The sequence below is a fragment of the Limulus polyphemus genome, unplaced genomic scaffold (genome assembly GCF_000517525.1).
Source record: "Limulus polyphemus unplaced genomic scaffold, Limulus_polyphemus-2.1.2 Scaffold2602, whole genome shotgun sequence".
NCBI lineage: Eukaryota > Metazoa > Arthropoda > Merostomata > Xiphosura > Limulidae > Limulus > Limulus polyphemus.
This window is the reverse complement of record NW_013668212.1, coordinates 111,488-126,908: the sequence shown is the minus strand read 5'-3', so window position 1 is coordinate 126,908 and position 15,421 is coordinate 111,488. Positions and strand designations below refer to the sequence as shown.

At 31.6% G+C, this 15,421-nt stretch overlaps 1 protein-coding gene across 4 annotated transcripts in view; it reads right to left on the bottom strand.

The window, feature by feature from the left end:
* LOC106467406 (dual specificity protein phosphatase 3-like) overlaps positions 1-7,423 on the bottom strand; it is a 39,330-nt gene extending 31,907 nt beyond the window's left edge. The window contains exons 1-4 of one of the 4 annotated variants that reach the window (XM_022395587.1): positions 7,222-7,423; positions 6,818-6,947; positions 2,368-2,585; positions 1,175-1,513 (exon numbers count right to left, since the gene is read on the bottom strand). In XM_022395587.1, coding sequence (XP_022251295.1) covers positions 1,210-1,513; positions 2,368-2,585; positions 6,818-6,826 — 531 coding nt within the window. In that variant the 5' untranslated portion in view covers positions 6,827-6,947; positions 7,222-7,423 and the 3' untranslated portion in view covers positions 1,175-1,209. Of the gene's footprint in view, positions 1-1,174; positions 1,514-2,367; positions 2,586-6,813; positions 6,948-7,221 lie in introns of those variants that run through there. The other 3 variants (XM_013927755.2, XM_022395585.1, XM_022395586.1) reach the window with 3 other exon arrangements.
* Positions 7,424-15,421: the final 7,998 nt, after the last annotated feature.

Here is a 15,421-nt window from a genome sequence, read left to right as displayed (position 1 = left end):
ACTTTAATATCATCAGCAAATTTAAGTAATTTATTGACCATTCCTTCATCCATGTCATTGATGTAAATCAAAAAGAGCAAAGATCCCAAGACTGAGCCCTGAGGTACCCCACTTGTGACATTAATCCAGTTTGACTGAACTCCATTTATAACAACCCTCTGCTTTCTTCTATCCATAATCCAGTCAATTTTTTATCCAATTAGCTAACTTATCCTCCACACTTACAGAGATAATTGTTTTACCTTTCATATGGCACATTGTCAAATACTTTCTCAAAATCCAGAAACACTTTTACTCTCATCTACATAAGCACTAACCTTTTCAAAGAATGTCAAAAGATTTGTAAGGCAAGATTTTCCCTTAGTGAAACCATAATGACTATCCAATAAAATTCTATACTTTGTTAAATAACCTTGCAAAGCATCTTTTATCAGACTTTCCAAAACTTTTCCCACAAGACTAATAGGCTGATACTTACTGGGACAATTTTTATTACCTCCCTTGAAAAAAAGGGGTGACATCAGCTAACTTCCAATCTTTTAGCACCTGCCCACTATTCAAGGACTTACAAAAATAGTAGCAAGTGGCTCACACATCCATTCCTTAACCTCCTTCATCAAAAGCCTTGGGGAAATATTATCTGGCACAAGAGCTTTATAATTTTTGACAAGTAACAAGCTCAGAATTAATGCAATCATACTGTCTGACCTTGTTACCATCTATCAACTGTTCAACACGAGGAATACTACTTATATCTTCATTACTAAAAACTGAAGAAAAAGATTAATTTAATAACACAGCCATCTCATAATCATCAGATACAAACCTTCATTTATCATCCATAAAGGGTCCTACCTCAATCTTAACAGTTTGTTCACACTTAACATACTTAAAGAAATCCTTACTGTTAATTTTTACATTTTCAGCCAACCTTTTTTCATATCTCCTTTTTGTTGTCCTAATTTCGTGTTTCACCAACTTTCATGATCTTCTAAGTATCCTGTCATACCAGTCAATTTAAATTTCTTAAATTTGTGATGTTTTTCTTTAATTTTATCTCTTACAGCCTTTGTGAGCAACCTGGTTTTTTACTTGCAGCCACCTTTTCTTTCTATAAAGAATATGTTAAGGTTATCTTGAATATTTAAAATTTATCCTTAAAAAATGCCCACATTTGATCAGTGCCTCCAAATAAATCATCTGCCCAATTCACAACAAATAATTCTTGTCACATCCCTCAAAATTTGTTTTTGAAATTTGTAACCAAAATATCATTATTTCGGATCTCATACTCAGGAAATCATCAAACCTAATAGACCAATGATCACTTGCACCCAGATGTTCCTCAATTTCCACCCTCTCTTTCATTTTTATATTAGAAGTTGACAATAAATGTAAAATAGCATTGTTTCTAGTAGGTTCCTTGACCAACGGCTGAAGGAAACCATCTTGAACAGTTTCCAAAAACCTTTCTCCCTCATGGTTTGATGTTAGCATTTCCCAGTCTTTATGCCTGAAATTAAAATCACCCATAATTATGATCTCACTAATGGCTGAAATCTTAATCTCACTGTAAAGTTTTTCACTAATTTCATCAGTACTATTTGGTGGTCTGTAAAAAATTCCCACTAAAAGCCTTTTCCCTTTATATCAACTAATAGAAACCCAAATAGATTCAATCTCCTTGCTATTATCTTTGATATCTTCCTACATACCACATTCTTCTGCAGAATTTCATTATTAGGTTATGGTAGTGATTAATAATTACAACATTGCATGTAAAATAACTTACATTAACTGGCTTGCCTAGGTAATGTTCATAGGCAAATTTTTTAATATATCCATTTTTTGAGTTAATTTATAAGTTTAAAACTTCATAAAAAATATACAATTTCATGAAGACCTTTTAACAATCTTAAAATCAGAGTGGAGTTGGCATATATGTGAGTACACATTACTGGCACGTAGAATGGGATTTATAAATCTCTGTGTGAAAATGAGATTTAAGGAAGTTGTCAAACAAAAAAAGGAATGTAGACTTTGAACAACAAATCAAAGTATTAGCTTATTCTTTATCCAAAAAGCAGAGCAACATGTTTCAATTTAAGTAGGCTGAATTTGGTTTATCTGAAAATTATGTTTCTATAATGATAACAAACAAGAGGTATTCAATTACAAGCTCAATTTTGTTATTCATGAAAAAACGTTCTAAAGTTATCTTAAAGAGAAATTTACAATGAAACTGTTAGAATACATAGGTAAATCCTAATCTCATTATCCATCCATAACAAACTCTGTGTGCTTAAGATTATCATTTCAACTGATATTTAGAGTAAAACTTACAAGTATACAGTAAATAAATCTTACTCATTTCCAATGAAGATACTTGGGTATACTTCATCACAATCTTCAGTTACTGTCATATGCTCTCCAAATGGAATATGTTTGCCCAAAGAATGAGGAAGAATAGTATGCACATTGCATGAAACTTTTGGGTAAGGTCTAGTATGAAGAATCACATGGTGTAGATGTGTAACTGTGGTTGTTTTGTTATTACATTCTTTATAATTTGGATGCATAGCCATCTGTTAGGAACAGGAAACTCATATTAGACTATTTTTTGTTAATGATTGGCCAACTTGTTAACTTGGAGTTACTTTTTGTTAAACTGAAGGTTGAAGTTGAAAGAAACACATTAATTATAATCCATAAATAAAGTACATACACAAAATAAATATTTTAGCAACAAAAAATCTGATCACACAGAAGGCTATTGAAAAACTGAGCCAATAAAGCTTTTGTATATTCCAAATATGAATAAATGACTGGCTTTGCTAAATAGTGTTACTGTAGAAAGAGGTATGATCATCTACTATTTCACACAAAGCATCCTAAATATTAAAAGTTTTAATACACCAATATTTGTTAGTGAAAATAACATTTAAGTTTTCTTGCTCAATCCCCCACCCCTTTAATGTTGGATGGAAATTTATTATATTTGATATTAATTCAGCATATCAAAAAAAATGGAGTCAAATAAACACAAACACCTTTATAGCATGATGACATCAACTTTGGGTACCACTAATGTTTTCTAGTTTAGAAACTCTTTAAACAAGACACTGTTTATAAAACACCATTACTCAAACACAAGGTAGTAAACCAAAGATTCCTAAAAATGTCATTGTTTTATTCATTAACGCTTATGTGGATTATTATAGAATAAATATTTCAAACAGTAAGTTAAAATAAAGTTTGTTTTATTTAACATGAAACAACATGCATGTCCCCACACCTAGAAATTAGTGGTGGATAATGAGTGAAGTTTGAGGCTTTGTGTCCTGTAGATTATAAAAGTAACTTATCAATGTTTCAATAGCTTGTTCTGCTCAAGTCTTATATAAAAAGTAAAAATGTTTTAATTTTATTTAATGAGACATAACCTAAAATTTTTGAGTCAGTTTTTTCTGGATTATTAATGGATTAGCAAAGTACGTTTTCATGGGAAGACAAGAAAAATGATAAAGGTGAAGCACCATTTCACAACAAATAAAACACACTCCAAAAAATTATATGCAAAAAACAGCAGGCCTTGAAATTAATCCAGCAAAAATGTTTAGAAATTGATAATTTAGCATTCTGTGTACAAAACAATCTTGAGAGTTATTGGGTGGATGTTATTAAAGCCCTTCCTTCAGGGAAATAATTATTCTCAAATGTATTTGGCTTCATTGAATTTCCTTTTGTGAAATTTTTGACCTTATTATTCTAAATTTAATATCTAATTAATATGAGCATTTACACTGTGTATATATTATAATACACAAAAATTACAAACAGGAATTTTACAAAGAAATTTTGGGGATTTTTATGATGAATTAAACATTAAAACTTTTTTTGTTACAAGTCTTAAGACAATGTGTTAATATTTTATGTAAATACTGCATATTTCATATTCACCAGTTGATTCAATTTATTCATTTTATAGCTTTTGAATCCTAGTCAATAGTGATGAAATTAAAGATATGTAACTTATTGTCTTTTACAAGTGTACATTATTTAGTTAAATACAATCCTATCTTCATTTCTGATAGTCTTTTTCCCTTATGCTCTGTAGCAAACAAGCTGTGAATTGACTTTTCTAAACAAATTCCAAGATATTTGGTTGGTTCATTTACGAGTTCATTAATGCAGTTACAAATGGTTCTTTTTCTAGAGAAGTTAAGTGGTGTATTCAACACATGTGGTTTTCTCACTTTTTTTTTGATCTTATGACATTTTTAGTTCTATGCCAAATCTTCACAGATAATGTTTTCTCTTAATTGTAAAGAAACTGGATGTTATTTGTTTTGGATGCTAATATTAAACTATAATCTGCCTATGTTTGCTTCGATTAAGCAGTAGAATGTAAAGGTTATAATTTTTGAAAACCCATATTCAGATTTATGTCATGCAAAATTTCTTCAGTGATAAACTATTTCTTTTAAATAATATGTGCTACTGCTATTATAATTATTTTAAATGTTTGATATATCAACAACATAAAGTACTATTCCTTCAGTAAGACATGTTATACCTGAGGCTGAGAACATTTTATCACATAACATCAAAAGTAAAAACAAGCTTTCAAAAGCAACATTTTTATAATTTCCTGTGATGTCTTAACAGGCTACATACATATATGCTTATTGTACATTAGTACTAAACATTAAGCTTCAACTGATAAGAGAATTAATAATTGTAATTTGCTACAATCCTCATTTTTCTTTTGGTGCAATTTATGAATTTATAATTTTTTGTTGCCATTACATATGCCTATACATGAAGCATAAAATAAACTGAGGTGGTGGTATTTCACATGATCTTACATGTATCACTCAATATTAGACATACTTCAGCAAGGTCACCGAAAGTTTTCTGTTTCAAGAGTAAATAAAATCAAAATTATGAGAAACAAATATTTTTATTTCTTGCTTTTGAAGTTCATATGTCATACCGTGTTGTAGCCTATAGAGTGTGTAATTATTCTTGTGATTCATGGCATGCTCATGTTTTACTAATGTTATGACAGTACAAATTGCAACATTAAACATCCCTTATGTGATGTCATTTTAGTGTCTACAGACTGTCTGACACACAACTGATGAGTGGATAAAACAGGTAACCCCTCTAGATGGCCTTTTGCCCCCTTTTGGGGAAATAAACTTTCAACTGGTAATGCATCCTGTTTGAATAGTTGACAAAATATTTTCAAATACTTAATACTACATGAGTAAAGATGATTCTTTATTCTGTAGTCAAATACCATAGGCACATGTATATACTACTGTTACGAGTTATACTGATTAACTAAAACCTCTGATGGTCACATGTGACCAACTGCAGTGATCAAACCAGCATGCAAATTGCAATTAAATTGCTGATAAGTTATGACACTTAGGTTAAAAATTGTAATTAGATGGATTCATTGCAAATTATATTTTCATCTATTAAAAATAAAGTAGGTTATTGGATACATGATGTAAAAAAACATACAAAACTCAATATAAAAACCTTAATGGACAAAAGGCATAGTAAGAATGTAAAGAAACTAAGAAACAAATGTCTAATAATGCACATATAAATCTTGGTACACAACTGAAATCCTAAAGTGATGCACAGAATAATAATCTTGTTCAATTATATTTGACTTTAATCCATCATTCAGGACCAATGATGTTACACATGTAACTTGTATATGTGAGGCTTCTTTGTGGAAACCATATCTTTATGCAAGATTTAGGTAGGATTGAACAGTTGCCTCTTTATGGGAATTAGAAGAACAAGAGGTGGTATAAAATAATAATATTATTATACTGAATACTAATAAAGGATAAGTAATTTGTTAATTTATTGATCTAAAAATGCTGGAGTAAGGCCCCATATAATTGAAAAAAATGATTGTGCATGTCATGTTAGGATTTCACTTTTTGGTTATGTACAAAAATTTCTATTCATGAACATAATATGCGTTTTTACTTTGTCTTTTCTTTTTCATCACATACTGTGCCTTTTGGCCATTAGCATTTTTATATTGATTAACATGTATGTCAAAGCTTAAGTTATAGGGCTATTTTTAGTTTTAATTTTGACTTTTCTAGGGATGGCCTCAATGAGTGGTTACCAAGTGTTTGTAAATTTATAGGCATTCAGTAGAAAATAAAATAAATCCCATTTTAATCCTGCAGGTAGCAAAAAACATAAAAAGATTCTTTCACTTTTAGTGATATCAGGTTAAAAAGTGCAACAGGTCACTGTTTGTTTTTATACAAGTACAAACAAAATTGTAAGATTTCCAAATTTGTCTCAATGGGTCAGAAACTCAGACATTCTTGGACTTCTGTCATGAACTTCATTTTCACAATTCGTGTTTACAGGTGATGTCTGCCAACATTAAATATTTGACTATGATTATAAATCGTATGATAGATAAGCTGTCTAAATAACATCGTTATGCTAACACTGACAATGACGGCGGTAATCTAAAAAACAAAAAACTGTGTCAGCAGATACACTTCTTTAAGTTCTTATTAATATAATTGGTTAAAATTTAATTGTAATTTAATACTTCTGAAAATCTTCAATTTCTCTTGGAATTTGGTTAGCTGATAAAAAATGTACCAAAATTTATCTGCCCGTGAGAAGTTGGAATTTCTAAAATGTTTTGAAATTTGGGAAATACTCAGGTTTCCTCGTCACATGAATTATTGTTTGTTTATCTCAATTTCAGTGTTCGTATAAAAACAAAACTTAAAAGTAAATTCCAAACCCTACCTACCATCACCATACACTTAAAGACAGTGAGAGTGTAAATTACCGTCCCACACTCAACCGAATTATGAAAACGTAAAGCGACTCTTGTAAGACTCGTCGGTTTCCCTGAGCGGTTAGGAATACGGTTGTGACTCCTGGGTAGGTAAATTGTAATGTATCAAAACGATGTTACAACAAGGATACGAAAAATTGAGATTTATTAAACATAATACAAGCTTTACAAAGATATAACCAAACAATAATGTAGTACTTGACCAGTTCTGTAAAGAAATAACACAATCTCCTAATCAAACTTATGTACAAGTAATGCAAAAAGACAACGATGTTAACATAGACAATTTCATTTTATTTTTATATTCAAGCGTAAATAAGATGATAAGTGTTATTTTCTATTACAGAACTTCGTACCTCAGAAAGTAGAAATGAAACTCCACAAATCGTTATGAACGAACCACTATATACCAAATGAAAACGCCATTTCAAATAGCTGTGGCTAACTCAAGGAAATTCGTAGAGGCACAAAATGTGTATAATTTTATGTTATGTGCAAGCATAAATAAAAAATATAAGTATTGTTTACTAGTACAAAACTTCGTAACTCTAGAAATAAAACGAAACTCCGTGATTCATCAGATTCGAAACACTGTACCAAATGAAAATCCCTTTTGAAATAGCTACTGCTAATTATGTAAATATTAGAGGTACAAAATTTGTATAATATTACTTTGTATACAAGCATAAATATAATCATAAATGTTATTTATGAGTGCTAAAGATCGTATTTCTGGAAGTAGAAACGAAACTCCGTAAATCACCGAGAATGAGTCACTATATTCAAACTCAAAGGTGGAAACGAAATTGCCAAATATCTTGGATGCTGGAAAAATCTAATATACAAATTTAGTCGAAATAGCTCGAAACATTTCAGTCAGAAATCTGCCTGAAGAGCACGATCCCTGAAATGATTAATTGCAAAAGGTGGAGTTAACCGTAATTTGCTACATATGTTAATATATGGGTAGCATTTAAACAGTTTTACGTCTGAACGGAGGAAGGAAGAGCAAATTAAGTGATTTTTTTACAGAGTCATAAAACACAACTAGCTAAAACTAAAACAGAAAATGTACAAAATGTTAAACAAGCCGTGATCCCCATTTAAGTTTTAAACAATCCTTAAGAACCACGATGTTGAATTTGATTAAATGCTCATGTTCCAAATATTTTCCACCAGAAAATGCATTTTTGAAGAAGATATTCTATAGAGATTTTTTCGTGATGTTTTATAACTACCCATCAACGTACAATCTGAAAGAATTTGGTTTTCAAAGAGTGTGTAATAGCCTCGTGCACATTTGAACATGATTTCAGAAGTAACTAAATCTGTATAATAAATAAATTTAGTATTCCAAAAATTTTTAATCTCAATGACTAAGTTCAAAGAAGGTACAGTTCTATATACACTTTGATCAACGTGTGTTATTGGGTTATATTAGTTTCGGAGAATTCCACTCTTCATCAGTAACCCTGAACACAAGTTAACTAAAGACAGATAAGCTAGACCTATATCATAGCGAAAAGTATTGTTACGTCTCCGTTTGTTAATTAATTTTCCGTAACTTCGTTCCGACGAAACTTTAGCGACACAAGTCCTTACTTAATAAAACTGGTTTATTCTTTCTGAATATAACTTTACGATACACTTAATTTCAACAATCGCGCTAAAACAAACGATATAACAACGAACGTGCTCAATAATACTCTCTGACTGCAGATCAATACCTCACTGTCTACACACACACATTAATTCCCGTCACGTTGTCACCCTCTTTTATATACCATACTACCCTATATCCAGTAAATGCTAGAGCATTCGCCAAGGTACAGGATAGTTCTAGAAAGCAGAGGGCGTGAGAATAGTCGCGTGATCTCGCTGACGCAACAGTATGAAACATATTGTTGGTGCTTTGTTAAACGTGCTTTATTAGTCACTAAACCTGTCCTAATGAACCTGTAGAACAGGTAGAGAAGACTCGATCGTGGAAAGATTTTTTACTACAGTATCTCCCAAAGTTAATATCTGAACAGAAACTTCGTTGCCAAGAAAGACTTTGAATTTTATACATATGCCGTTCATTTGCAGCAATAAGAACGTCAGTAACATGTACTAGAGAGACTGTGGGGTAAAGTCATTAGCCAACGTTACCAAACCTTAGGGCACAAAGTTTCTGGACTGGGATTCAGGTTTAACCAATTTAGTTGTTTTGTTGGATATCCCATGCTTTCTGAGTCTTGACGTAATTCTGATTAAAGTGACAGCACTACTGAGATGTGATCCATAGTTTATCTCAAAAATGTGTTGACTCTTTTCACCTTTGACATTACATATCACGAAGGAAAATTATTCTCCTTATTACGAATCCAACATACCCGAAAGAAACAAGTTTGCCTCACCTAGAAAAAAGTGGCATATCGCTGTTTAATGCTTAACAGAAGAGTGAAGTACTTAGAAAATTCGAAAGGCAAGCAATTATGATTAATAAATTGAAAAACAAAAACATATTGTACTCTTTTGTATTTGACTACAATGTTTTTAAACATCGAAAAATAAGGGAACGATCCACCACTTTGTATCCATTTATAAACTGTACGTTCAAGGATTGCACTGTAAATGGAAAATTAACTATGGAAAGTGAGGGAAAAGTTAATGTATATTATTCTGTTCCTGAGATTAAACATCACATAGAAGAAATATATGCAAGGCCAGTTAGTTTGAGGAAAAAAAGAAATCGCTAAAAACAACAGATAAATTTGGATACTCTTCAGTCTTTAAAACACATAAGTTTACTTGGCTTCTCAGATGGAGAAAATGTGCTGCAAGAAAGAAGAAAAAAGAAAGTTATATAAACAAAATAGGGAATGAGGCCAATAGCGAAGGTAGTCTAGATGAAGATGAATGGATCAGTTTAGAGAATATGTGAATCAGAGAGTCAAGCACAAAACAAGAAGAGAAATTCTAATCACGAAATAGTTTCGTGTAGAATATTCAAAAGTATCTAGGTTAGTATGTGTGTTGCTGGACCGAGACAGTTATCAGAATATATCATGAACGAGCCAGAGTTAATGCAGTTTATTAGGATGCTACCGGACCCGTTCTAAAATCTAAATTTGATGGCAAGTATAAATTTTTTACGAGATGTTATCATTAAATCCTGTTAAAGGTCATCCAGCATTACCCATATTATTTGTTGTAAGTACTTACATGACATTACTATTATTCGCCACTGATTAGGAAGCTTTCGTGAAGTTAACGAAAAACTGTATAGAGATAGAAACATAATCTGTCTATAGCATATTCACAGTGACAAAGAATGGGTTTTGTGATTTCTTCTGCAAGTCCTCTTTTTATGCTGTTTAATACTTTTTGCAGAAATCGAATTAACTTGAGAATACTACAAAAACACAAGAGCGAGTGAGTTAATTGGTCAGTTAGTAAGTCAGACACTTGTAGATATGAGAGGTAATTAATAGGTAAATGTCTGTTAAGTTTATTTGTGAGTTAGGCATATTACTTGATTATTATTAGTTTGTGAAATCACATATGTTGTCAAATGTTCTGTTGAAGAAAAAAAAAAGCTTTACAATTCATTAAGTGTAATGGAGTGTGTTATTTTTTATCGAATACTAAAAAAAAAAGAACCTACCTAATGAAGGAAACGATAATACACTCATGTTAGAAATGGGATTAGTTTGGTAAAACTAAAATAGAATCTAGACTGAACTCTAAAATGGTGATACATGCTCGAGGTAGATATAAAATTTGCTCAAAATGATGAAAGTGAAAATAACAGGTAGAAATGAATTGAAAATTAAAAAAAAAGATCAACAAGAAAGAGATAGTTTATTTGTTTGTTCGTTTTTACTCCAAGTTACTCGAGGACTATCTGTACTAGCTGTCCGTGATTTTGGAGTGATAAACTGATATTTCGAACATGATTACTTATAAATTTCTTCAAAAATATACAATGTTCAATTGTTTCAACAAGAAATTTTCTTCCCACCCTTTGTTTGAACAAAATAACTCACTCTTTATATTCATAGAAATCTAATATTCAATTATAATTAAAACTAACATTTCTTTAATTTTTATATCAAACATCACTTCAAATATTAGCTAGATGATGAACCATAAAGGTAAAATGGCCATCTAGAAATCTCAATTGTTTAAAACTGGCGACTTAAAGGAAAATTTCTTTCAAATCTCATTGTTTATTTGTTTATTGAATTTCATACAAAACTACATAAGGCTCTGTGAACCAATTGCCCCTAATTTTGAAGTAATATGCTAAAGAAAAGACAGATAGTCAGTACCACCCTCTGCCAACTCTTGGGCTACTCTTTAACAACGAAAAGTAGGATTGACCATCACATTATGATGTCCTACGGCTGAAAAGACAAGCATGTTCAAGCAGATTTCAATTCCCCGACCCAGAGATTGTGAGTCGAGTGCTCAAACTACAGACTGTGTTAGGCCCCAGAAAGAAATAGAAAGTGAAACGAAGATAAAGAACAAAGAGATAGAAAATTATAAGAAAGAGACAGAACAGTAAAAGAAGAGTGAAGATAAATTAACAGAAAATTAAAGGAAGACCAAGAAGGAAGCTTTAAAAAATTAAACGGCCACGAGGTATGCGATAGGATTTTAAGAGAAGAGTTAAAAGGAAGAGACAAACGATTTAATGAAGAATAAATAGAAAAGAAATGTTACTTGATGACATGAACGAAGAAGTTATTGGAGATATGCAGAAAGACCATAACAGCAACAATGATGTAATAAAAAAGACGTCTATGAAGTGCAAAAAGACTGTAATGACGAAACTTTAATGACGATATAAAAAAAATATCAAAGTACAAAAGGATCTCAATTAAGTATAAATGGCATCAATGAAACGTAGAATGATTTTAAGAGCAAAATCATTAAGCTAGAAAAGAATATTTGAAAATGAATTAGCAAATGCAAGCATCAAATCAGCCACACTTTTTCTGAACTCATCAAGAAATTTATTCCTCAGACATCTTTAGGTATAAAACAAGGAATAAGAGAACCTATTTGGCCTACACCTATTTTCGCTACTGCTAGGTTGAAAATAATATTAAAAGTGAACGGTGAACATCAAACTATTCATCTTGATACCCATTTAGAAAAACCAGTGTTAACAATAATTAATTCTTCTTGTTGCCATAAAAATGTGTGAGATCATACACGGAGAGAGAGGTATGGTTAGGCCCTTAAGATTATTCCTCTGTCATGTGACATTGTCGCGAGGCGTATAGGTGTAATCTCTGCTGACATAAAAATGCAATTGATAACACGCAGCCAGACAGTCCGAAATTCGCCATATAACTTGATGAAACCACATATGTTGTAAGTTTAGTTTACATTCTGGTATTTGTATAAGAGAGTGTGTGAAGAGTTTCTGTTTTGCTAATAACTGAAAGGGAGAGCTACATGGGAAGTCATCTTCTCTCTCGTTGACGAGTTTTTCACCACTAACAATCTTTCTTGAATTAATTCTGTTAGAGTATTCTATGATGGACAACTACTGGAAACAAGAACCAAAGTAAGTACCTTTACTCCAGGTATAATATTTTTCATTGCATCGTACACAGGGAAGCACTAACTAAAAACAAAAACTGCAGCCCGTAGCAAACAAAGTGCTACAACATGCTCTTTGTGTTGTGAATTTTGTGAAATTAAGAGCTTTGAACAGTAGACTGTTTTTCCATTCTTTATAAAGAAATGCTGTATACAGACTGCATTGATTGTCTCATAAGAAGATATTCAGTCGTATGGTGCAGCTGGGAAATGAACTATATTATATATTAGACTGCAACCCCATAGTAGAAGTACATTTTATGAATGAAAAGTGGTTTCTAGTACTGTGATGCCTGGCTGGTATTTTTGATAAACTCAATGACTTTAACTTGCTTCTGCAAGATCGGAATAACATTATTTTGCAGCTAATTGACAAAGTGTCTCCATTTCGCAAAAGACATATACTGTGGAACAACCAGGGTAAATAAATTTCATTATGCATTATGTTGGATAACGCAAACAGTGTGATCACTGAGCAGATACTACCTGCAAAAAAGTGTCTGAAATAATAAAAGAGTGTGTGTGTGTGATTCGCCTTTTGTCAAGTATCCACAATAACGATTGTCCTCTTTCTTCCATCAGGCCACCAAAGTCGAGTAAAAGAAGTAGAGTTAACCACTTAACTCAATCAATGTTAAGCCTTTTGTGAAAGACAAGAAAGTCGAGGCACTTACGTCAGCAGTGTTAACTTGATAGGGTATCGCTTTTCCAAGTGTAGTACCTAACATATATTATGTGTTTATGTTACATCTGCCATCCCTACACTTTGGTAATTAATAATATTTTGCGATATAGAACTGATTATCTTACGATGAATGGATAGATTGATAGAGAGATAAATGAAATTGAAAGTCACGGCATGTTAGCGAAATTTTATTTACGAAGTAGACCCCGGATGAAAAATTTCGAAGGAGGAAACTTGAAATTCATATCGTTCAAAAAAGTATGTGTGAGCTGGAAAAGGTTGATTTAGAATACTAAGAAAATATTTCCCAGTGGAATATAACTTCCTGAAAACGTTTTTTTTTAAATCCAAGACCACTCTCTACTAGCTTTGTTTCAAAATTTCGGAAAACAAATTGAATGTATTTTTGTTAACAGAAAAAAAGTACGGCCTTATGATGGATAACATTCAGTAGCCTCGATTGGTTGAAACAATGTTTAAAAGACAGTTCACAGTAAAATGTTTCAATGATCTAAAACTTTATCCATTCTTTCACGTATTAATTTAGTATTCAAATGGTCATCTAGAAAAACAGAAGTATGAGTCACCCAATGGATTGATTGAACGAGAAAAAAAATCATAGAAAATTATTTTTGAAATGTCGTTTCAATAGGATGGCTGAAAATTTTAAAATATTTCTGTTTATGTTTTGGGGTGGTTTAGAATTAAAACAAACAAATGAAATAGAACTTTATATCTAACTAGAACAATCTAATTTGATGCTGAGAAAATATTTCCTTGCCTCGGTGAATTTTTGGAAGAACATGAGTTAAATCATAGTCTTATCCGTGATATTGTTTCTATTCAACTCGAAAATCTTCAGTGTCAATTTACAGAACAATTCAAAGGATCAACTGGAGAAAACGATTGAATCTTAAATCCATTTGATGGCAGCAGAACTTCTCACCTACCGATAGCACCTCAAGAAAAGCTCACAGAGCTATCCAGTGATAAAATATGTCAAGCAGAATTCAAGTCAAAACCTCGTGTGAACTATGCAAAGTCAGATTTACGACCAATAATTAATAAAGCATTGCCACTCACAATACCAATAATGCTTTGCAGGTGAAGTTATCTTGTTTTCAAAAAAAGTTAATAAAATGTGGACAAGGGTTGGGTATCTCTCTCAGAAAATTCAAGCATCGCAAAAGCTCATCGTGCTCTTTTGCTTCTCACAATAATTAATTTATAAACCAAACTACTATAGATAAATATTTGATCACAGACATATCAGTTCTCAACCATACTTTGTTTCAGTAATTTGGTTGCTTTGGGGCAATGGATATGGGCATCATTTGCAATTCTGTAATCGGGAAATACGTTTTATCATGGCGACACTCAAGCGATCTGTATCCCTGAGTGAAAAATTATTCTCGACCAAATGGGCATGAATATGAGTTGTTCGATTGCTTTAATCTTTCCACGAAACTAAAGTGTCCTTCCTTAAGCCTTTACTACTTTCTTCAAAAACATAAAACATTGAAAATTTTAATTGAGCATCTTTTTTTCGCACTTTTTTGTGATATTCTGAGGTAAGAAGCATGTCACATATAATACTGAATCCTCAAATATTTTAACAAAGATCTTACAGAATCTTATAAATAGTTTTTCAGTAATACACGCTAGTAAGATTGAATAATTTGATTCCAAATTTTGTTTTCTTTCAGAAGGCCCTGACTCTGATTCTTCCATGGTTTATCTAGGTGAGTGTTACAATAACGAAAGAAAAACAATAAAAATTAATTGATCTATTTTTACAATACATTTTTCCTGTATACAGATTAGTGGCAGAAACATAGAAATTTTTTTTTCTTGTCCTTAGCTATTCTGAGAAGTAGGTACAACCAGGGCCAGATTAAGGACTTGTAGAACCTTAAGTAAATTTTGTAGTGGGGGATCTCGGAAGTGAACTCCATAAAAAGGTCAAATACAATTCAATAATATTTATTAAACTACAGTTTGAGCTTTACATAAACACAAGTGATGAGTTGATGATATACAAAATGCCAGTTCTATTAGTTACAAGAAATATAAAAAAGTTCTATAATAAATATAAAGTAATGATAACAAACTTAAAATAAGACCCAAAACTCGAGCGCTTTCGAATAGTTGACTATTCTTCTTCTCTATTATTATTATTCTTTGTTCTCCTGAGGAAGAATAGTCAACTATTTGAAAGCGCTTAAGTTTTGGGTCTTATTTTAAGTTTGTTATCATTACTTTATATTTAT